Raw genomic sequence first — 25262 nt, forward strand, 5'->3', positions numbered from 1 at the left:
TCTTCACCACAATTTCCGCTGCTCATCTCTGCCGCCAGCACTGTCATCTCATCTGCCGTCGCTGCCCATCTCCACTGCTCATCTCTGTCGCCGCCGATCGCACACCACATCAGAGTCTCTCACAAAATCAATCTTATTCACTATCTTCTTCTTAGCTTCAAGAGTCGATCGGAATCGGAAAAATGGCCGGAATCGAGTTGCTGCCCAAAGAATACGGATTCGTTGCCCTTGTGCTCGTTCTCTACTGCTTCTTCAATTTTTGGATGGCTTTTCAAGGCGGCCGGCTATGTAGAAGACCCCAAGAGGAGCGCAGATCAGTTACTTCATTCCTCCCAAAATCATGAGCATGAAGAACACGGGCAACATTTCCAGCGATTTTTGATGTCCTCTCTGAATACAGTTGAAGAGCTTGGCATCCTTGTTTTCAGATTCCACAGCATAGAGCGTGGGATAGTTCACCTTGTACTCGGCCATGTCCACCTGCTCCATTCTACAACCTCACCACGACTTCGTAATGTCTGACATTCAGTCCGCCATCATTCCTTCGTCTCCGGCCACAGTCTTTGCCCTCATGACCTGCTCCATCAACTCGCCGGTGCAGCGAGCCGCCATCAAAATCCTCAAGCTTGCCGCGCTGCAAGTCCAAGACCAAGATCTGTCTCGCCGGCCATCTCCATCCTCACGGTCGGATCTGTCTCGCCGGCGCCATCAACATCCTCACAGCCCGCCATCTTCAATAGCCGGATCTGTCCCGCCGGATCTGCTCGCCGGCTCTCCTACAGCCGCCATCGATCGCATCTCATCTGTCGCCTCCCTCCGTTCTCATCAATTTTCTTTCGCACTCTTATTGTGAGAATTGGGTGGGATTAACTATTATACAAATTAGGACATTGGGTCTATTTTTTGAATTGTGAAGATTTTGGGCTCCGTCGGATAGGGCCTATTATTGTGAAAAAATATATATATAACTGTTTCCTTGTTTGGACTGTTCCAAACCCGGTTTGTAGAATCGGCCAGTCAAGTTCTAGGTTCTCCTGATATTCCTCTAGAATGTATTCCGATCAGTTTCAGTTTCCAGAGTACAGCTCGCCTAGTTTCTTGGCATTAATCTGGCTCTCTCATGCGCTTCCAAGCGCTCAGTCATCGACATTTCTATCAAGCGTTTCCAAACACTCTGTCATGTGCTTCTAAGCACTCTCACATGCTCCTAAGCACATTATACTACCCTATCAAATAGTAATTCCGTTTTGTCACAGGTATCTGTGCGTCGTGCTCCCAAACACCTCAAGTGGTAAATTCACTTTATGATTTCATTTTAGTATTAGCTTTTAAGAGCTTGTGATTAACATACTTGCCTTAAAATGGTTCTTATGCGCCGTATCTCAAATGGTTATAAAATAGTAATTTCGCTCTGTCACAAGCATCCGTGCATCTCTCTACTATGATTCCATTTTAATATTCGCTTTTAGGCTTTGATTACCGAGGAATAGAGACTTTACAAATAAAGCCCGAGGATTGGCATTCCATTGCTGTCATTTTATATGTATATGGTTACAATTATTTACGCTCCCAATGTGCATATGATGTAGCACCAGGCGGGCTGTTAGCTAGTGTGTATCATCTTACCATAATAGAGTATGGTGTGGATCAACCGGAAGAGGTATGCATAAAAGTATTTGCCCCAAGGAGGGATCCTAGAATTCCGTCTGTTTTCTGGGTTAAGAGCTGGGACCACACTTGATAGCCGCTAGCATTTAAGCATCTAAATGTATCGCTCTCTCCGTCTCGCTCTCGCTCTCTCTCTCTCGTAATCAACAAGAGTCATTTATTGGAGTCTCCCGGCTAGCCGAACTCATTCAAGATCACCCGTAGCTCACCGCACCTTCGCTAAAGAACGAATCTCCGATCGAACTAAGTAAAGAGCTAGCGTGTCGCTTCGCTTTCAGCATTGTTGTGGTCTTCTTTCCATCGTTAAGGAACTCAGGAAATAGTGCTTTAGCTTTTCCATCATTCCTGGTGAGACCTCTTTGCTAACCTTCGGTTTCATACCCTTCTCCGGCTATATGACCAAAGCAACCCTTCGAGCGTGGGCATAACGAGTGCAGAGGCAGAAAGCAAGAAAACGAGTTCTATGGCCAGAGTCAAAGGCTTGAAAAACAGCCGATTTGAGGCATAGATAGGGAAATCCATCACCGGCCACGACGGCAACAAATGGGCTCAGACCTCTTCTTTTCCCAAGGTTTCTCTCTCTCTATATATATTATGTTTCTACTCGAGATTTATTTTTATTAATCTGTTAAGTTATAATATTGGTTATTAATGATTATATTGCGTTGATTAGTTAATGTGATTTATCCTGTCTCTCTTCAAATTTACGCTATTTGGTTGTAATTGGTTTTCTATGGATCTGTACAACTCATACTTAGACTGTGTACTCCATCAATTTTTTGGTTCCTGAGTTTGATTAGGTCTGTAATTCTGACTAGTGATTCTCCTTCGGTTTGTTCAGTTATGATCAAACTCACATATATACATGCATTTCTATATACACAAACATGGATGTTCAAATTATATGTGTGTGTGTGTACATTCTTAATTTTGTTTTCACATACATCCACAAATGCCTTTGTGTTAATGTGTGTGTGTGTTTTTGCATGTAATTCTTTTTCTTTTCTTCTTATGGTTTTGGAATTTCTCTGTCAGATAATCTGATATGTGATTGACATGTTTGGTTCTTAAAAAAATGTCAATTCCATTGCATTATTATTCAATCAATTATGAGAAAAGATAAATGTTCTCAATATGATATGTCACAAGAGATCCTTCTTTTCTGAATCTATGGTTTTTGTATTTTTTATGGTTCCTTGCATGACTTGTGTTGCAAAGCTTTCATTTTTATGGTCTTTTTTAATAATGTAAATAATGGGATATATGTTTCTCTTTGGTTTGTTTTAGCCCTGTTATTTATTAAAATTTCATTAGATTTTGATTCCATATCATCTGTAATTTTTTATGTTTTCGTGTTTTCCATGCTTACTGTGTTTATTACTGTGCCAACTCATTTTTTGTGTTTTATACACTTCTGTAAGTTTCAATATTTGCTTTTCTCACATGTTGATTGTGTACTGTCTTGATTATTAACTATGAAGTCTCCTGTTTATTTGCAGTTCAAGCCCAAAGAGATGACTGGGATCATGAAAGATTTTGAGGAAGCTGGCTTTCTTGCTCCTACGGGACTACATCTTGGTGGCACAAAGTACACGGTAATCCAAGGGAAGCCTGGAGCTGTTATTCGTGGAAAGAAGGTATTTCATCTTTATATTGTTTAAGCTTTTTTAATTTTTCCTTGCTAGAGAAAATAAATGATTGATGGTTCTTATGTTGTTCCGTCTCTGAGTTTTGTCAGCTAATCTGGATTAAGCATGTTCTGTTTTCTATATCTTTAATTTTCACCTTTTTGTTTGTACTATGCTACGCACTACAGTAGTCTCGATGTAATCTCCGAATAACAAGCATTGTTCAATTTGTTCTACATCTCTGTTTTTGAAATTCATGAATTGGACAGTTCAATAGTATTTTAATGGTATGCAATATAAGCCAAGTTTTATTTACCCAAATATATATATATATATAAGCCAAGTTTCAGTTGTATACTTTCATTCTCACTTCACCTTTTGGCATTTTCAAATCTCATGTGTGGACCCTCTCTTCTGGACATTATTTTGTATCTACTTAGATTAATTTTTTTTTCTTGTTCAGCACATATTATGGACCCTTACACCTGGTATGCCTATTGGAAGCATAATAATCCTCCATGAATTCACATGAGATACTCACTATTAATAGGATCTCATAAATTTTGCTTGTACACAATTGCATGGAAGCTTGGATGCTTTTTGTTTTTGCTTTTTCTTAATTATTATCATTCAAGTGTTTTTGCTGATTAGATGTCTCTAATTTACCATTCCTCCACCATGACCTTTCTAAGATCCACTCATACACCATTGCATGCCTTGGCTGCTTTTTAGTTTTTTCTTTCATGATGATACTAGACAGCCTGTGCAGTGTGGCTGGTCTAAGCATTGCAAATTAAACACGCAGCCATTTCTTAAGTATGTTTCTCGTCTAACTCAATTTACTAGAGTTCGTTAAAACTACATGGAAAACACCCTTTTGATCATTGGTAGAGAGGCCTATCTTTAGACATTATTTGCACAAAGTGACATTATTTCCACCATGACCTTTCTAAGATCCACTCATACACCATTGCATGCCTTGGCTGCTTTTTAGTTTTTTCTTTCATGATGATACTAGACAGCCTGTGCAGTGTGGCTGGTCTAAGCATTGCAAATTAAACACGCAGCCATTTCTTAAGTATGTTTCTCGTCTAACTCAATTTACTAGAGTTCGTTAAAACTACATGGAAAACACCCTTTTGATCATTGGTAGAGAGGCCTATCTTTAGACATTATTTGCACAAAGTGACATTATTTCCACCATGACCTTTCTAAGATCCACTCATACACCATTGCATGCCTTGGCTGCTTTTTAGTTTTTTCTTTCATGATGATACTAGACAGCCTGTGCAGTGTGGCTGGTCTAAGCATTGCAAATTAAACACGCAGCCATTTCTTAAGTATGTTTCTCGTCTAACTCAATTTACTAGAGTTCGTTAAAACTACATGGAAAACACCCTTTTGATCATTGGTAGAGAGGCCTATCTTTAGACATTATCTTAAGTGTCCTGTACCCGGGGTGTGCGTGGAAGCGTTGTCGTTTTGCAAAAGCGATGTCCCATGTAGTCACAAACGGGTTGTTCATATTGACAAATGTGGAGGTGCAAGAATTTGGAAGTTTTGCAAGTGATAATGAGCTTATTGCAAAAGAAGGGGACTAAGCGTAATAATTCCAAATTCTTTTGCAATAAGCTCATTATCACTTGCAAAACTTTCAAATTCTTGCACCTCCACATTTGTCAATATGAACAACCCGTTTGTGACTACATGGGACATCGCTTTTGCAAAACGACAACGCTTCCCACGCACACCCCGGGTACAGGACACTTCAGGCTAGCATCATTCGGTACAAATAACAGGATCACTTGCCACAAATTCTTTAATCCGCGTGTGGGTCTCTTCCAAAAAAAATCCATATAGGATGAAGTTATTTTTCCCTCCCGACTCATTGGAGAGATCTCAAAAATGTCAGAAAAAGAACGATATTCTAGTTCTCTATACTTCTTAAAGCGGTTCACTGCATTACCAATAGTCTCATCCTCAGTACTTATGGGACTACGAGGAATACCTTGATCAAATCCCAATTGACGTGCAACTCGCATAGGGCTATAAGAGTCACTCGCATTGGCAGATCATCAAATATGCAATGGCAACCCAGATACGATAGCAGCAAACATAAGTTGTGTAGTAGTTGGTTGTTCATCCCTTGTTAGTAGTTGATATTCTTCAAAGTAAAAATGAGGTCTCGCACACTAGTATAAGGTCGAAAAATGAATTCATTTTCTTGGTTAATGAAATCACCAATGTTTTTATCCTTTGAACCATCGCAACGCTTTTCTATTGTCAATAGGATTACCATCTTCATCTGTATCGTCAAATTCTAAAGGACGAAGCCCATGACGCAAATGTACTAATATCATATCGACCAACTGAGCGAATACAATCTGATATAATAGTATCAAGACGACCATACAGAGTACCAAGAAACATTGGAACCAATGGCAGCGAAATACCACGAGATAGTACTGCGGCTAAAGGAAATACCTCGCGTGTTAACCCATCCTCCGGACGTACTTAAAAAATGTACCTATCCAACCAGTAAGTAAGAAATCCTGCCAGTTCATACCGTTTGTTATACTCTGGTCCACGAACACTCTGTCGGGATCAACCACTGGAGTGATTTCCTTTCTTCACATTCTCTAAATCCTTAAAAAAATTGCGAAACCAACACGCGTCAGTCAACTTTGGTTTTGCAACTTTTGATTGTTTTTTTTAGACGATATGAGCCTTACACCAAGTGCCCTGCTTCATTGTTTCGTTCGCACATATTTCTAAATAAGTAGTAATATATATTGATCCCCTTTAGAGCTACCTAAGGTCGCAAGGGTTTGAGAGCCAAAAATTGGAAGCCGATATAGTATTGCCACGTCTTCTATTGTCGGTGAAAATTCTCCCTAAGGTGTCAAGAAAGTATGATGTACAGAAGACCAACGAGAATATAGCACATCTAAAATTTCTGGATCTCATTTAATAGATAAAATTGAGAATAGTTGTATAGCTTGCAAAATTTTTGCCTTTTTGAAAGTTACGAAATGATGATCTTTGCTTAAAATGTGTTTACACGAGAGTTTTCAATCCAAACCGAGGTAAAAAAAAAAGAAGAGTATGGACAATCACCCCGCTCGATCAGTAGACGAGGAATGGAGCCCGGAACAACTTTAACAATGTCCGACTTTTATTCCGAGCCTATTAAAAGAGGGGTTCTCTATCACATCAAGATCAAAACAATAGTGTTCAATAGAGTTCCAAAACATATCATGATCCTCAAAATAGGGTGCCCTAACGTTGACTTGAGGGATGGTTCCATCTTTAAAGGCAAGAGGTGTTCTTAACATTGACTTGAGCATCAACGATTGCTAAACACTAATGATGAATAAAAAAAATATATATAATATAAATAAATAATATAAGGAAGTAAAATAAGACTTTCGAAGCAAAAAAGGGAACAGAAAATGACATTAGAAGGGCTCACCTGTTTATAAAGAGTGATGCACTATCCTGGTAGCTGAATTGAAGCACACTTTGGAAACCAATCTATAGCGAAATGAGCAAATTCAGGCCAGTATTTATTGCATTCTGCTGCCATTAAAATGTCAAAGAATGCATGGGGGCAACTGTAGATTGGGTGCGAATGAGACTCATCCACAAGATTGGGACAGAGGATTGTATAAAGAGGAGAATCTGAAGATGATCCTTAGGTTATCAGCAAAGGTTAAAGGAATCAATGGTTGAGATACACTAAAGGTACTTTGAGGACAAAAAGATGTAAAACGGTACTTATATATATATATATTCATTAAAGAGGTTCGTGGGTTATTGTAATTGATGGGATTGGATGATGTCATTGGTACTTGAAGTTAATTGATAGCAGGAGGGGATTTAGTATAAACTTGGAAGTCCAAGCAAAGACAGATGTATAAAGGAGATTGTATATATATAACAGATATATGTATATATGATAGGACAGTTTGATGTGATGGAAGCTTTGACTTTGACAAAAGCATTAGCCTGTTGTTTTATTACTTTAGGAAAAAAAAAAGTACTGAAAGTAAAGTTAGCCTGTCTGTGTTTCATTACTTTAGTAAAAAGGTTATGGAAGGAAATTTAGTGTGCTGTCAGACTTCATCCGCACAATGGTGCGGGTAAGCTTTGTAGAATTTGTAACGACCCGAACCAAGGGTCCGGATCGTTAATCGGGTCCTTACCCGAACCCGAGGTCATCTTGGGCATTACGGTTATTTCCAATATGGAAATATAATTAATTTCAGAAGTCCAGTCCAATATATATGCATGTCCCAAAAACAGATTTAAACATGTCTCAAAAGAATATGGTTAAGGTTTTGAAAGGAACCATGAGAGAGAATGTAACGACCCGAACCTGTGCGTTCGAACCGCTAGTCGGGTCCTTACCCAAACCCGAGGTTACCTAAATATCGGTGTAACAATTTCTATCGGTGTTGTCTAATTGTTGTTATAATTGAAATTGAGAAGGATTTTTTTTTTTATTGAAAAAAATCAATACTAATTAGTTATGTATCAATTTGGATTTTCGAAAACATAATTTTAGATTTACATCCAAGAATCGTTCAATTAATTTTAGGCATTGTGTTTTGAGATACTATACAATTAAATTGTGGTTACCTAAGTCAATACCATCATATCCAGTGTCGATGTATCATTCTTATGTCATAAACATGCTCCATGAATAATTTAGGCAACATCCGAAAGCTTAGGATTAGTCATGCCAAAAGAAGGAATATGATGCGCAAAGAAGCAGCATACCGGTCGACCGAAGTGGAGCTTCGGTCATCTGAAATTACCCTGTACCGGTCGACCGAAATGGCCATATCGGTCGGCCAGTTGTGAGCTCCCAAATGTCATGGCTACTGGAATTGAAGAAAAATGCAGCCGGTCGGTATTTCGGTCGACCGAAATGGGCCTGCGAGCTGAAACTCCCTACTGATCTGCTTTGAACATGAGAATAAACAAAAGGACTACTATGGGACTTTAAATTGAAAAAATCCTGCCCAAACACATGCAAAATCATTGAATACTGCATGACTTTAAATTGAAAAAATCCTGCCCAAACACATGCAAAATCATTGAATACAGATCAAAATATCTATTTAAGCTTGATAGCAACGCGATCATGCATGATTCGTTATAATCTTTTACAAAAGAACAAAAGTTCATATAATTTACAACCCATGAAATATATTTGTTTCTACAAATTCTACCATTACAATACTATACAAGTTACACTTAGTCTTTCCAAAAAGAACATGATTCATGTTTCTAGACAAAATACAACAAAATAAGAGTTCCAATCTAGTCTACATTTGCGGTGAGTTGTCGTCCGCTACTTCTTTCCCCAAACCTGAAAAATGTTAAAATAATGGGGTGAGTATAAGCTCAGTATGAAGCGTCTAAGGCACATTTCTTACGACTCCGTGAATCCACATATGGAATAGAATGCAAGAGAACGGGATCATAAATGGAGAAACAAGTAAAATGAAATGCCATGACATGCAATGTCGCTCCCCATTCCCGAAACAATACCGACCCATGACAACTCCATCGTATCACGAGAGGAGAATTGGTTGACTATCCCCGACCACAAGGCGACTTCAAGGTGTTGTTAAAGGGCCTAGGCAACTCAACCACGCTAGGGTCTCTCCCTAGTCCCCTCTAGACCACACTAACGCCATGGACCACTAGGCGACTCCTATTTTCGCAAACATTTTTCGAAAACCATTTCCCCAAAACAATTTCATTTGTTTTTCAAAACATCTTCCCTTTTCTTTCCCCATGGAATGCATTAATACTTCATGCTTCTAAATGCCATAATTTTTACATCATCAAACCTTAACAGCATTGCATATTATAGGAGAATTTTGTCACAAGTTTATAGCATGCTTTAAGTCAACAAGATTTCAACAACTTAACATATTGAACAAAAACATATTCACTAAGGGCCTGTTTAGAAGACCAAAACGATATTGGTTTTGGTGTTTTGGTTTTGGGCCTATATCTCGTTTGGTGTGGCCTGATGTGGTATTGAATAATGTCAAAACAATACCAGATTTGGGCCAAAACCCATATCAAGTGATACCAAACACTGTAGCGGTGATATGAGGTATAAAATCAAAATTTTCTCTAAATTAGGTCATTTGTGCCTATCGTTTCTCTCTTTTCTCCCGCATGTATGAGAGGCGAGGCGATTTGGGGTGATTCATGTCTACCTTTGATATACAAAGGTTGTGCTTGCAGAAATTCGAGAGTTTGTAGATCCAACATAAAAGTAGTCGTTGTTGTACCTCTGTGTTGTCTGATTTGTCTCTGTTTTCGCGCATCTCTTTGACGCGATTTTTGGGTTTCAACTTGAACCCTAATGTTGTTGAGTCGTCGTGCGATTTATTCCTCAGTTGTGGCTATCGTACCTCTTTGTTGTCTCATTTCTCTCTGTTTTCAAGCATCTGTGTGACGCGATTTTGGGGTTTCAACTTCAACCCTTCAGTTCAGTCGTTGTGCGAGGTAGTTCGACGCTTTTGTGCAACCAAGTGTTTGAAGTCACTGCAGGTAACACCACTACCAAACCCTAACCCTAACCCTAATTACTACCAAACCCTAACCCTAATTACGACTCTATTTATTTATGTGCAAGCAGGTCTTTGTATGTATTATCGATTCTCAGATGTATATGGGATTTTTTTTAATTATGTTATAGGTATTCTGGATTGTCAGATGTATGTGGTAAATATTTAGAAATAAAAAATTTAATTTAATTAATTTTTAGAGATATGAAAATCAGAAATTAGAAACTGGAAACTGGAAATTGATGCAACTATATCAGAAATTTTTGTCACATGATCGCCCCTATCACATACCGCTTGTATAGGACTATGTCAATTTAGTTTAAAAACGTAACATATTACTTTCGTTTCAAATTAAATGTTGTCATTAAAAGTTATAATTCATATTTGACACTTAATTTGAAACCGAAGAAATATTATATATTGTTATTGTTTTTTTTATTTAATGTTATTGAGTATTGCATTATCAATTTATATATAGGCACAGCATTGTAATACATTTGTTGAATTGTAGATTAAACAGTGGTGCAACATTAATTTAAAAACAGTGGGCACAACATTGTAATAATTTTGTGTGTTGCACAATATCAGTACAAGAGTGAAAAGGCGCTACGTCTCAAGTTGACCGACCACACGTACAGATGGAAACAAACAGTGTGTCATTAATTTGATGCTTTTCCAGTCTTTGTTTTCATACTTTTGTCCCTTAGCATGTAAACCTTTTTCGGGGAAGGCCATTTCTGTGTACACTAAAAGCCACCAAAGACCAACACAAATGGTTGGATTTCCAAAATTAAGGTTGATAGGGAAATTTGTGAGCCTTTGATATAAGTTACATAACCTTGAATTTGATACTTTGATAGAGTTTTAAGATTTGAAATCATATAATTTGACAGCTGTAATATAATAATTCTCTTGTGTGTAATTTGAAGGTAGAAAATTTAAGAACAATATAGGTTTGAAATAATTACTGTATTAATTTCTTGAAATTATAAATTTAATTGAATTTTCACTTTAAATTTAAATTATATAAACAATTTACTAATGTGTTAAATTTACTTAATAATAATCAGATGGACATAAACTATGACAATGTTGACCAATGCCCATCAGGAGACATTCATTCTCTTGATGGTGAGAATGGTGAGGACGTTGTAGTTATTGAACAGGCCGATGTTGCTGTTTGGTGTGATGCCCATCAAGAGAAATTCATGCTCTTGATGGAGGATGAATTTCTCTTGTTTATTGTGATTGTCTTCTTCTTGCTCATTATCGTTGTTATTGAAAGATGAAGTTAGATAAACTTCCATCTTTTATAATATATGACATGTAATAGGTATTTAGTTAATTTTCTGTGTTTCATTTGGTATGTAATATATACTTAATTTTCTGTACTTGGATGACCTTGCTGCTGAGAACTATAAATGCTATATTTTGAATTGCGTATTAAATGGTATAAATGTGTTTGGTGTTGCACGAGGTCATTTACACTCTAAATTTGCAACTTAGCCTGAAAAAAGGTTAGATATATCTTGCTTCTACTTCAAATTACTTCATTCCATGTGTTACTTTGTTTTTGTCTAATGTTGTTCACGTGTTTGGTTTTGCACGAGGTCATTTACACTCCAAATTTGTAACATAGCTTGAAAAATGGTTAGATATATCTTGCTTCTACTTCAAATTATTTCATTCCTACCATGTGTTATTTTGTTTTTCTCTAATGTTGTTCACGTGTTTGGTTTTGCACGAGGACATTTACACTCCAAATTTGCAACATAGCCTCAAAAAAGGTTAGATATATCTTGCTTCTACTTCAAATTACTTCATTCCTACCATGTGTTATTTTGTTTTTCTCTAATGTTGTTCACGTGTTTGGTTTTGCACGAGGACATTTACACTCCAAATTTACAACATAGCCTCAAAAAAGGTTAGATATATCTTGCTTAGTACTGTTGAATTACTTCATTCCTACCATGTGTTATTTTGTTTATTTCTAATGTTGTTTGTGTGTTTGGTTTTGCATAAGGTTAGATATATCTTGTGGTTGTTGGAATACTTTAGGAGGAGAACGGGCAATTTTACTTGGATTTGTGGATTAATTTTGTGGGCGGTGTCCCTTATTGAATTGATTGAATAAATTTTGTGGGCAGTGTCCCTTGTTGAAATAATTTTGTGGGCGGTGTCCCTTGTGTTTATTGTGTTAGGTTCAAATTTGAAAATATCCATTTTTAAGGGGAAATCATGCCGGATTTTTGAAAAAAAAAAAAAAAAATGAATTTAAACTTTGATTCCGAAAAGGCATGTGGTTGATTTTTTAAACTTGAAATGGATTTTTTAAATATATAACAATAGGAAAAATGTGAAATATATAACTGTGAAACATATAACAATTTTTCAGGCTTAGTAAAATGCAGTTGTTTCGTGGTGGAGTTGAAGGACATGGCAGTAACTTGCGGGCAGTGGCACCAGTGGGATTTATAGGAAGCATTCTCTAGTTGCTGCAACTCCAGGAAGCTAGTGATCTCAAATGGAGGCCCATGCAAGTATAAAGAAGTGTGTGTATATTTTATGGAATGAATTTTAGTGAGTTCTAGATGTAGGTATATGTGAATGGTGCAACAACAATTTATTATATGTGCAACTATATATGTGAATGGTGCAACAACAATTTATTAAGTTTCTGATGTACAAAATAAACTTCTTGTTTCATGTCTAGCTTGTGATATCTAGCTTCCTTGATTGCTTGCTTCTAATAATATTCCTATTTATCATTTCTAGTTATGGTTGGAGATTGTATGAAATATCCAGAAGTTGGTTATCAAAATAAATACTCAGGAAAAGGGGAAATGGTCTCACGAGTTAATAATAAAAATATTAGCACTTTGAAAGATCTCCAGCACAAAATTTCAAACTAATCTCAGTGAAGTAAACCCATTCACAAGCTTCAATGTCCACCAAACTTAAACTCTGACCAATTCAAGAAGATCAACGTTTGGCTTTACTTCTTGTTAAATGGAACGCAAACAAAAAGAAAAAGATAAATGAAGTGCAACGATCTGCTCTTATTGAAAGATGGAAACAAAGTTAAATTTGTACTTTGCTTGTGATGAGCGCTGAAACGTGCGTATTTAAACCCTTTAAGTTGAGGCATTCTAGTACCTTTATCTATTTTACTTTACTGTTTTAGATTGATTTCGTATTATTTCCTTTTTCAGGCACTTATCTCGAAAATAAGCTAGCTCAGCCAAATAAAAGCTTAATTGAAGCAATTCTGGGATTAAACAAAGAAAGGTGCAAAGTGGAGAAAGAAGGCAGTAAATGAAGCCAAAGGTGGCAAGCAACAAAATTCGATCGATCCAAGTTCAAGGTTCGATCGATCGAACAATGATCGATCTCAGCACTTCAAGATAGATCCAAGCGTTGACCCAAAAGCATTAAGTTCCAAAAGTTCGATCGATCCAACACCATCCTTCGATCGATCGAACACTTTTGTCCTTATTCAAATGATTGATCCTATCCACAGCTGTACCACTCACTAACCGCTTTTGTCCTTTTCCCATAAATATCTCCCATAAATATCTCGGATTTATCTTTTTCCAAAAAGCTCAGCCAGTTGGATCGATCCAGCCTAAGTTCGATCGATCTCACTTACTTTCGATCGATCCAAGTTCAAGGTTCGATCGATCGAACTTCTTCCAGTGCGAAAAAGTTAAATTCTATCTCATTGAAAGTTGTCCTTTATCCAATCATTAGGGAATATTGTGTGCACGACCCCAGCTCATTTTGGGTGTCATTTTGACCTACCTATATAAGGATAAGGATTGCTTTTACATAGGGAGAAAACATTTATTTTCATATCATCTTTTGGAGAGGAAGTTGAGAGGAAGAGGAGGCTAGAGACACCATTGGAGTTCTACATCAACAAGGAGCAGATTTCAACTATGGAATTAGCCCTTGAGGGTTGGAGCATCATCACCATGAGTGGCTAGACATCCTCTTGGGGCTAGAGTTAGCCCCAAGTATGCTTTCTATATCTTAATCTTGTGTATTATTGAGGGATTAGTGTTGTAATTGATGTTTTGACACTTTGATATATATAGATCTTGTTTATTCAATGATTTATGTGGTTTAATGCTTGCAATTGGTCATTTCATTCTATCCATATGTCTATGTATGCTAGAATAGATGTTCACGTGCTTGTCTCTAAATTTTGTGTTATTGATGCATGTCTATGTGTATTGATGCTATAGATTTGGAGATTGTCAAAACATAGTGCTTAAAGGAATGCTTTTGTGATTCTCTTGATGGTTCATGCTTATCTCTTGATGGATTGTGCCTCTCCCCTAGTTTATTTTCATGCTAGTATTGTAGATGTAGTGTAGTGTTAAATGGGCGGACAATCTATGCTTGTTATTTGATGATCCAAGCTTTTGAATGCAATTAGCATATGTCTCTAACTTTGTGTTGTATTTGGATTATGAGCTTAATGAAAGGATTAATGACTTGTTTTGATTTATTGTATCTTTCACATGTTATTTAGACAATATATGTTTCCTTGCTTAGATATATTGTGCCTTTCACATGATGTTTAGACAATACATGCTTAACTAGTCATCCTTGCTTGTTGAATCAACCAAACACACACACACACATCAATATTGCAATACACCATTTGCCCTCATTATTACTTGTCAATGATATAGAAATGCATTGCTTGGTGGTAATCTTTAAACCCCAAGATCCCTCTCTCTTACTTACTCTTAATTGTATTCTTTTGCTATCACTTAGTTTAATTTAGTTGCTTTTTAATCAACCAACCAATCAATTGTTTGATCACTCGACTTACTAGCCCTAATTGTGATTCCACGACATTGCTTGATCCCCACAATCCCTTGGGACGATCACTACTCACTCTTGCTACGTTAGTAGTAGTGTTGGTAGTGGTTTTTATAAATTTAAATTTGACATAAAAAGTTTTTCTTGAACTGCACATTCACTACATCAATTTTGGCGTACAAGGAAAGGCCTTCCGCCAAAGCCGTTAAATTTTTGGCGCCGTTGCTGGGGATTAACGGTTAGATTTGGCAACGTTGGATTTGTGGAATTGATTAAGATTAGTACTCTTTTGATCGTGTCTTTACTTTATTTTTATTTTTCTTTTTGGTTACTTACTGTGTTGATTACTTAACTAGGTGCATTGTTGGAGAGGAAGCAAGCAAAGGAGCCATCAAGCATTCAATTCAAGCAAGCAAAGAAAGCAAAAAGCTAAAAATTTTAAAATTGCTAAGCTAAACTTTAAATTTGGAATTGAAGTGCTAAAGGACCTTTGTGAGATTTTCTTTTCTCAATCCCTTAGTTAAATCGTCGGCCCGCGTGGAGGCTTATTTTTAATTGTCTTGCATCATTGTTGTTAAAGTATAGGAGTATGAATTAAATGTTTGTGGAAGAAGTCTAATTGCATTCTTGTGAAGGCATAGTGTTTGTTATTCTTTGTGTTTGTTGTGTTTTGCATTGTGCATGCATGGACGTCGTTCATTGAGACCAACTCTTGTCCCTCTTGATTTATATCTAGAATATATCGTTAGAAATCTTAGGGGAAGTGGAAGTTCAAATAGAGCCAATCTTTCAATGGATGACCATAATGATAATCATGTTGAGGACTTTGGTCACATAGACCAATAAGGTATCCCTTATCCCAATGTGCACAATGAGAACATACAAGTACCATTAGGCATGCTTAGGCCATTCATTCACCAACCACTACAACAATAAGGCCAAGTTCCATATGGAATGCCAACGCCAATGTATACTCCACAACCTCCCATCAACAATCAAGGAATTCAAAACCAAGGTGTTCATGTTGTACCTCAAGTAGCTAATCCACCTCTTGCTTTAAGAGACCATTATGTGCCTAATGAGTATAATGCACCTACATGCATCCAATTGCCTCCATTTAGAGCACATCATTATGAAATTAAGCCACAAACCAGTCAAATGCTTCCTAACTATCATGGACTTCCAAGTGAAGAACCTTACAAGCATTTGGATGAGTTTCTTGAAATATGTTTCACCGTAAAATATACGGATATGCCGGAAGAGGTTTTAAGACTCAAACTTTTTCCATTCACCTTAAAAGGCAAGGCAAAGTATTGGTTTAACAATCTTAGGCCTTTTTCAATCACTTCTTGGGCAGAAATGCAACAAGAGTTCTTGAAGAAGTATTATCCGGTTTCTAAGACCAATGCCATGAGGACCTCAATTCGAGAATTTTCGCATGGGGATGGAGAAAAGTTTCATGAGGCATGGGAACGCTTCAATGAATTGCTTAGGAAGTGTCCACATCATGACATGCCTAAATGGCAATTAGTTCAATACTTCTTTGAGAGCTTACCGGACAATTATAAGGGTATGGTTGATGCTTCCATGGGTGGCTCATACATTAATAGGCATGAGGATGACGTGTGGCGTCTCTATGAGAGCATGAGTGAAAATTCTTTGCATAGAACACTATCATCCAAGAATGGTAGAAATTCACAAGGTAGGAAGAGTGTTGGCTTACATCAAGTCGACCATTCAAATGAAATAGCCGCCGAAATGAAGTCTTTATCTCAAAGGTTTGATCAATTTTTGATTAACCAAAACTCGGCGAACCAAGTATCTTCCTTCCCCAACCATTCTCATCGTGCATCAAATGAAAAATGTATGACTTGTTCTAGTGTTCTTCATTCTACTTCTCATTGTCCTCACGGACAAGTGCAAAGTGAACCTAATGAACAAGTCAATGCGGCTTTTGTGAACCAAGGGAACAATCCTTATGGTACTCATTATAATCCAAGTTGGAGGAATCATCCGAATTTCTCTTGGAAAAACCAAGGAGATGGCTCAAACCCTTTCCAAAGCGGTTTTCAAAGGAAGTACATTCCACCTCTACTTCAAAACCAAGAATCCCAAGGTTATAGACCTTATCAATCACAAGGGAATCAATTTGCTAATTCTCAATTTCCCAACCAATCTTATTCCCAAGGTAATACTAGAAGTCCCGCCTTTGAAGAGAAAGTTTTGAATGCTTTTGGCACTTTAGAGGCTAACACTCAATTGCTTCATTCTCACTCTCAATCTATTGCAAAGCTAGAAACCCAAGTAGGGCAAATAGCAAGCACTCTTAATGCAAGTGAAAAGGGAAAGATGCCTATAAATGCCCCACTTAAGCAACAATGTGTTGTGGAAACCCATTCCTCATCGGAAGGCCACACCATTGAACATGTTAATGCGGTGACTACCTTGCGGAGTTGTAGGATTGTGGACAATTAAGTTGGAATGTCCAATGAAGAGAGTGAACCGGTGCAACCTCAAGTTTTCACCCGTCCCGTTTCGCATTCCATTCCTCCTTCATTGCATATACATGATCTTGCAAATGAGAAAGTTTTAAAAGATGTGTTTGGAAAAGAAGTTTTGAAAAATGATGTTAAAAAGGTTTTATTGAAAAATGATTTGAAAACTTCTTGTGTTGAAGAGAATTCAAAAGAAAATTTTGAAAAAGTGTTTGAACCAAAGGTTTCATTTCCGGATGCCTTAAAATGATCCATTTCAAAAGACAAGCAAAAGGCAAAAACCAATGAAATCATGGAAATGTTTAGGCAAATGAAAGTTAATCTTCCACTATTGGATGCAATCAAGCAAATTCCGGCTTATGCCAAATTCTTGAAAGACTTGTGCACCCAAAAGCGGAAGAACAAGAGCCAAGCACCAAGAAAAATGGTTTTGACCGAGCAAGTAAGCTTAATTTTGCAACATAACACTCTTCTAAAGTTTAAGGACCCCGGTTCACCCACTACATCATGCATTATTGGTGATCATATCATTAATCGGGTGCTTATTGACTTAGGAGCAAGTGTTAACCTTCTTCTATACTCGGTTTATGTCAAATTGGGCTTAGGTGAATTGAAACCGACGTCGGTAGTTTTGCAACTTGCCGACCGATCCATTAAGAAGCCTAGGGGTATAATTGAGGATGTTTTAATAAAGATTGACAAATTCTTCTTCCGGGTTGATTTCATTGTCATAGACACAGAACCGGTTCCCAATCCTAAGAGCCAAATTCCCGTTATCCTTGGCCGTCCTTTCTTGGCAACCGCTAATGCCAACATCAATTGTAGGACGGGGATAATGAAGATTTCATTTGGCTACATGAAGGTGAAGTTGAATATCTTTAATCCCACACCCAATTCATTTGACAAATATGAAGGAGAAGTTAACGTTGTAGATGAATGTCATGATCTTCAATGTCAAGGAAATGAGCTTTTGTGTAAAACCAAAACTTCTAAAGGATCATCTTCAACCTTGCATTCTAAAAGTTTTGTTTCAAACTCTTCCTTTGAAAGGGCATGGAAGCCCAAAGTTTGTAATTGCATAGACAAGGGACCAAAGACTTATTTTGAGCTTAATCCAACAAGTTCTTCAAAGAACTATTTGTTGGGTAGAGTTCAAAGTATCTATCACCCCAACAAGGAAGGGATGCATTATAAGATATTTGATTCGGGCTAAAAGAGCCCAATGTCTTGCTAGAGACGTTAAAGACTAGCAAAAGTATTCGTAGGGTGTCAAAACCCTATTCCTCCCCCATTTCTATCTTTCATTTCATTTCTTGTGAAGTCTAGATACTTGTTTTTGGTTCATATGCACTTCAAGGAACTTTGGTAAGGATTGCATAAGCTTTCATGTCATTATTGAGCATTTTGCATAGTTCGATCGATCTCAAACTTGAGTTTGATCGATCGAACTCTTCTCTGCATCCAACACTTAGAAAAATTTTTGACCTGCAGAAACCTGCATCCAAATCACCTCTCTGTCCCATCGTTCGAACCAACTCCAAGATCGATCAAGAGACCTTCGATCGATCCAACTTCCAAGTTCGATTGATCTCGTGACTCAACACTTAGAAATATTTTGAGCCTGCATCAACCTACATATTTCAGCTCTCTGTCTGATCGTTCGAAACATTCCAAGATCGATCTGAAAGTTCTTCAATCGATCCAACTTCCCAGTTCAATCGATCTCATGTTCCAACACTTAGACAAATTTTTGAACCAAAAACCTGCATATTTTTGCTCTCTGTCTGATCGATCGAACTCTTGTTTCGATCGATCTCAATCTTCATTTCATTATTTTAACTTTATTTTGACTTTTCAAATTTTCAAAAATCCAAAAATATCTTCATTTTTATTTCATTTTACTTTATTTTATTTTCATTTTATTACATTTTCAAAAATCCCAAAATATCTTAATTAATTTTTAATTATTAAGTGTTTATTTAATTTAATTTTTTTTTTTTAAAAACAAACAAACTTTGAAGAGAGTTTATCAAAGTTTAATCGATCACAGTTGAGTTCGATCGATCGAACTCTGTCGGGAATGCTTTTTAAAAAAAAATAGAATCGAGGGTTCTCAAGATCGATCATTTAGATCGATCTCACCCTCTCTCAAACCCTAGACCCTCTCGTCGCCGTCACTGTGTATCATCATCTTCTTCTTCTCTGGCAAGCCCTCCGGTGTCATCAAGCTTCCCGAATCTCTCTCTCTCATCTCGGTTTCATCTCTCTCTCTTCATCTCCAATTTTCTTTTCAGTTGAGGTAAGAACCGAGATCTACTTTGAAGCTTGATTTGATTTGATGCATACATGTTCTATATATTTGATTTAGGATGCTTAGATGATCGAATCCACCATTTTTGAAGCTTCGAAGCACTGTATTTCCATATATATATATGTGTTGCTTCGTGTATATATATACTTTGCATATTTTCAGATTTTGATCTCATTTTGGGAGTTTGGGCTTTGATCAGTGATGGGGATTTGTTGATTTGTTGTGTTGATGGGCCCACGAACACGTTCGTGTGGGCCCCATGCTTCCAAGGTCACAGATCTGTGACCTTTGGGTTTCCATCGTCGCACAGTTCGATCGATCGAACTCATCTCTTCGATCTATCGAAGTAGTGAGATCGATCTCATTTACCTTCGATCGATCCAACTTTTGTGATCGATCTCATTTCTTTTTATGATTGATCGAACTTCACAGATCTCACACACACACACGTTTCATTCATCATGTCTTATGTTCATGCTATCATATCTATGCCCAATGCCTGTGATATTCCACATTGGATGCATTTCATACTTACATTGTTTAACATGTTTCATATTCTACCACTTGCATAGATTCACGTCATATTTGTTTTGTCTATTTTACTTGACATACATGATTCTATTTCGTGCTTTCAAATTTCTTATTCTGGCACTAACTCCCATTGCAAGTTTTTCTTTTTCTTTTTGCAGGTCATGGTAAAGAGGAAGACCGTTGCCAATAGGCAACACGGGCCCACCCGCCATATTAGGCCACGGACAGAGGAGCCCGCAGAGCCCTCTTATGCACAGCGGGAGCCTGCACAGGCTACCCCGCCTCAGTCACCATCTCATGAGCCTAAGGATGACCACATACCATCCACTTCTACGGCTCATCCCGCTTTCACTCCATCACTATCTCCACCATAGACTGGAGCTGAGCATTCACATATACCTCCTCAGCCAGCTCAGCCTGCTCAGCCAGCTCATCTGCAGCGTGATAGGCCCACGCCTCGATATGCACACATAACACTCGCCCATGAGTCAGAGTTTGACATGGCCTTCTTCTCTCGATCGGTGCTGACCTGATCCGCCTACCAGGATTTTATTCAGAGGGGCCTAGCCGCTATTCTTGCCCCCGTTATAGAGCCGGTCTACCCATGGCTGGTTCGGTTGTTCTACCAGAACCTCCGACCATCGCCGCGTACCACAGCCGAGATGGTCACTTCTATCGATGGCCATCTGATCACTATTATAGTGGACACTTTAGCCCGCTCTTGCCGCTGTCCACACAGATGTCCTCCAGAGCTTCAGGACACATACCCGAGGCTATTCAGGCCTTCATATGCCGACATGGCAGTTTCTCTCACAGGTCACCATGCCAGTGGCGCGACTTTCGCCACCCGGACATACCTTCCAAACGACCTATGGTTTATTGATTCTGTCCTTTACTGGAATATCTACATGGCGAGGCACAAGATTCAGAGGAGGGGCGATTATCTGACAGCCCTTTACTCTTTCTACACCAGGCACTGGGTGTCCATTCTTGCGCTTATCTAGAGCGTGATGAGGAAGCTGTATGACGAGTACATCAGCAAGGAGACGCTCGGACGGGCTAAGTCTCTTCCTTTCAGCCACCTCATCACCCAGATTCTCATTGACCAGCACTATCCCATCCATCCTCGGGAGCACCCCGATTTCAACAACTTAACATATTGAACAAAAACATATTCACTAAAGTATGCTTTTCATATCCAATCAACAAACCATAGGCACATATATCATGTACACATAACTCACATAGAAATACATATCATATACCAAGCAACATCGCAACTTTCTTAAGAATAATTTACAATTTAACATGCTACACTTAAATTATAGGGGATTCACCAAAATCTAAGAAATTGTAAATTAGAACACCCCTACCTTAAGCAAGAAGAAAGCCTCAAAATCCCCAAAATTTGAAATCCCTAAGGTTGGCCAAATGGTGATTTACTCTAATCAAAATGACGGCCTCGATGAGCTCTCCAACTTTGCTTTAAGAGGTACTATCAAATTCTCAAAGAGCTAGGCTTGATCAAGCCTTGAATTGTTGAAGAAAAGAAAAAGAAAAAAGGAAAGTGAGGATAGAGAGAGAAATTGCCAAGAGAGGGATGAAAATGAGGGCCACAAATGGCCTCTTGGCCATTAAAAAAAATCTAGTGGACTATCTTTTACGCAAAAAAACACAAAAAAATATAACCTTTTACTTTATTATATACATATATAAATACACACCGATCACTCACTACCACAAATATAGTTAACAAAATAAAACCTTCGTACACAACGACTCCGGTAGCGGGTCCTACCTAGGACCTACCAGCCCAAAAACAGGAAAAAATGCCGAAATAGCAACTAGTGCATTTCCAAGAGTCTTGAACTCAAGGAAATGTCCCACCGAACTTTTAGACACACCTGGCACACCCCACGGTGTCTGACACGTAAAACGAAAAAAGATGAAAATACCCTTAAAAAATTAAAAAAATCCCAGAAAATTAAAAAAATGGCAAAAAACAAAAACATCATAGAAAAAACTTCTTTTAACAGAGACGCAGCCTGAGCCTACTGCTCCGACCAGTCACTAGAGTCAACTACAACTGTGAGAGGAGCTTAGTGGGGTTCAGGAGATGTGGTCTCTTCCATGGTGTGTGGCAGGTGACTTTAATGTGGTTAGATCCCCGTTGGAGAGGTCTACAAGTGGATTATGGACTCCGGCTATGAGGTTTTTTTCAGAGTTTATCATTGATCGCCAGCTCATTGATCTCCCTTTAGAGGGAGCTGTTTTTACTTGGTCTAGTGGTAGGGAGATGTCTACTTTCTCCCGCCTTGATAGATTCTTGATTTCCGGAGAGTGGAAGGAGCAGTTTTCGGATGCAGTTCAGGCTGTGTTGGCTAGGGTGACGTCGGATCACATTCCTTTGGTCTTGGACTGTAGAGGTTTGAGACCTCGTCGTACCTCGTTCAGATTTGAAAATATGTAGCTTAGAGTGGCGGACTTTCAGGGTTTAGTGCAGACTTGGTGGGAGAAGGACATGGTGGTGGGTACTTCGAGTTTTATCCTTGTAGGAAAGCTTCATAATCTGAAGGATAAACTTAAAAGATGGAATAAGGAGGTTTTCGGTAATCTAGAGTGGAGGAAGAATAAGGCCCTCGTTGATATTGCAGAGTTCGATAGATTGGATGCGTCGGGAGGTCTTGCTGAGCTTCAATGTAATAAGAGAGTAGCTTGTCAGGCTGAATGTGCTGAGATTGCGGTGATGGAGGAAATCTCATGGCGGCAGAAATCTCTAGCATTGTGGCTCAAAGAAGGAGACCGTAACATTAAGTTTTTTACTGAACGGCTAATGCTTATAGGAAGGGTAATCATATTGGCCAGATTCGTGTGGATCCGCTGTTGGTTTCTGATGAGGAAGTGCGAACAGGGATTGTCTCTTTCTATCAGAGGTTATATATTGAGCCTCTTCGTTGGAGGCCAAGGCTTGATGATCTTCACTTTGATTCAATTTCTGTGGAGGATAGGGATGGGCTTGAGAGGTCATTTATGGAAGAGGAGGTTCTGGAGGCCTTGAAGAGTTGTAATAGTGATAAAGCTCCAGGCCCGGATGGTTTCATTATGAGTTTTCTTCTGGAAAGCTGGGAGGTCGTCAGACAGGAGATTATGGGTACTTTTCGTGAGTTTCATTCCATGGAAAGTTCGAAAATTCGTTGAACACTTCTTTTATTGCTTTGGATCCTTAAAAGGGGGGAGCTTCTGATATTAAGGACTTTAGACCTATTAGCTTGATTGAATGTTTGTACAAGCTTATAGCTAAAGTTCTGGCATCGAGATTGAAGGGGGTTCTGGACGGAGTCATTTCAGAGTCTCAGAATGCATTTATTTGGGGGAGACAGATTATGGATTTTTCTCTTATTGCCAGTGAATGCGTGGATTTTAGGCTTCGTAGTGGGGCTTTCAGAGTTCTGTGTAAGTTGGATATTGAGAAAGCCTATGATCGTGTTTGCTGGAATTTCTTGTTCTATTTGCTTGAGAGGATGGGTTTCGGAGAAAGATGGAGGAAATGGATTGTTACTTACGTTTCGTCCATCAGATTTTCAGTGTTGGTTAATGGCTCTCCATCCATGTTTTTTTGGCAGCTCTCGTGGTTTGAGGCAAGGGGACCCTCTTTCCCCTTTCTTGTTTATTATTGTTATAGAGGCTCTTAGTAGGCTGATGATGAGGGTTGTGACCTTGGGTCTTATTCAGGGTTTTAAGATTAGTCCAGAGGCAGTCCATCAATTGGAGATTTCTCACTTGCTGTTCGTGGATGATACTTTGGTTTTTTGTGAGGCAGAGATGTCCCCAATTGAGATATTTGAGATGTGTTCTGGTTTGTTTTCAGGCTATTTCTAGTTTGAGAATTAACGTGGGTAAGAGTGTGCTTGTCCCTGTGGGGGAGGTTCATGAGGTGGCTTTTCTTATAGCTATTCTTGGATGTAGGATGAGCTCCTTCCCTATTTCTTATTTGGGCTTGCCTGCGGGCTTCTCCTCAAGATGAGTGGGAAGTTGGGACTCGGTTATTGAATGCTTCGAGAGAAGATTGGCTGGGTAGAAAAAACAATATCTTTCGAAGGGAGGAAAAGTCACGTTGGTAAATAGTGTTTTGTCCAGTCTTCCAACTTATTTCCTTTCTCTGTTATAGATTCCCTCTTCTGTTGTTAGGAGACTTGAGATGATTCAACATAATTTCCTTTGGGGCGATAGGGGGGAGGAGTTTAAATATCATCTTATTCGGTGGAAGCATATTTGCAGGCCTTTTAAGTCGGGAGGCCTTGGGATATGGAGATTGGCCCCTTTCAACAGGGTTCTTCTGGGCAAGTGGCTTTGGAGGTTTGGTAGTGAAAGATATAGACTATGGAGGAAGATCATTGCTTGTCTGTTTGGGGAGGAGAGAGGGGGTTGGTTTGCTAGATTGGCTAGATCTGCTATCGGAGTGGGTGTGTGGCATTCCATTAGGATGGGTTGGGAGGATCTTTGGTGCGAGGAATGTACATTGTGTAGACGGTTTCCAAGGTTGTTCAGGATTAGTGTGGATAGTCATGCTTTGGTTGCAGATTGTTATCGCCTTGATAGCTGTAGGTTGTCTTGGGATGTTCAGTTCCAGCGAGCCTTTCAGGATTGGGAGCTGGATGATGTCTTTGGCTTGCTGGATCTTTTGTATCGACAGGAGGTGGATGGTACTGGGGCGGACCTATTGACTTGGGTACCTTCTTCGCAGGGGACTTTTTAGGTCCGGTCTTTCTTCTTCTGTCTTTCCAGTTTTCAGGCCTCCTCTTACCTGTGGAAAACGGTTTGGCATTCGAAGGCTCCTCTTAGGGTGGATTTTTTTACTTGGACTGCTGCTTGGGGTATCTTGACTCTGGACAATTTGAGGAAGAGAAGACATATCATTGTTAATTAATGTTGTTTGTGTATGACTGATGGAGAGTTTGTGGACCACCTTTTCTTGCACAGCCCAGTGGCCCATGACTATTGGAGCCTTATGTTGGGTCTTTTTGGCATCCAGTAGGTTATGCCTCAAACCTCACGGGGTCCTATTGACATTTGGAGGGGACAAAGGGTGGGGGCTCGTGTTCGCGATTTCTGGAAGGCGACTCCTTTTTGCATTTGGTGGTGCCTCTGGAAAGAACGTAATAGAAGATCATTTGTTGGGGAGGAGTTACCCATTGGGGCT

The 25262-nt window shown here is 38.7% G+C and overlaps 1 protein-coding gene, 1 long non-coding RNA gene and 1 pseudogene across 2 annotated transcripts; 2 read left to right on the forward strand and 1 right to left on the reverse strand.

Moving 5' to 3' along the window:
* Positions 1–9272: 9272 nt before the first annotated feature.
* Positions 9273–12523, forward strand: LOC132302448 (uncharacterized). Its single transcript, XR_009480833.1, has 2 exons — positions 9273–11409; positions 11916–12523. It is a non-coding gene; the product is annotated as an uncharacterized LOC132302448 (long non-coding RNA).
* Positions 12524–16140: 3617 nt separating this feature from the next.
* On the reverse strand, positions 16141–16239 carry LOC132305935 (small nucleolar RNA R71; annotated as a pseudogene).
* A 5939-nt stretch (positions 16240–22178) lies between these two features.
* Positions 22179–24818, forward strand: LOC132304600 (uncharacterized). The gene is made up of 7 exons (XM_059802354.1): positions 22179–22488; positions 22618–22910; positions 22994–23213; positions 23360–23700; positions 23795–23866; positions 23931–23987; positions 24231–24818. Exons 1-7 carry the CDS (start codon positions 22179–22181, stop codon positions 24816–24818), a joined length of 1881 nt encoding a protein of 626 aa, XP_059658337.1.
* Positions 24819–25262: the final 444 nt, after the last annotated feature.

The sequence above is a fragment of the Cornus florida genome, unplaced genomic scaffold (genome assembly GCF_030987335.1).
Source record: "Cornus florida cultivar Cherokee Brave unplaced genomic scaffold, ASM3098733v1 CherokeeBrave_3.0.0_Hap2_Chr04, whole genome shotgun sequence".
NCBI lineage: Eukaryota > Viridiplantae > Streptophyta > Magnoliopsida > Cornales > Cornaceae > Cornus > Cornus florida.

Excerpts from the sequence above, each read along its gene's own strand:
- LOC132304600 (XM_059802354.1), top strand. The coding sequence starts at position 22,179 with ATGTGGTCTCTTCCATGGTGTGTGGCAGGTGACTTTAATGTGGTTAGA. Across the intron at positions 23,867-23,930 it reads TGTTCGTGGATGATACTTTG|GCTATTTCTAGTTTGAGAAT; the intron begins GTTTTTTGTGAG and ends GTTTGTTTTCAG. Across the intron at positions 23,988-24,230 it reads TGCTTGTCCCTGTGGGGGAG|ATTCCCTCTTCTGTTGTTAG; the intron begins GTTCATGAGGTG and ends TCTCTGTTATAG.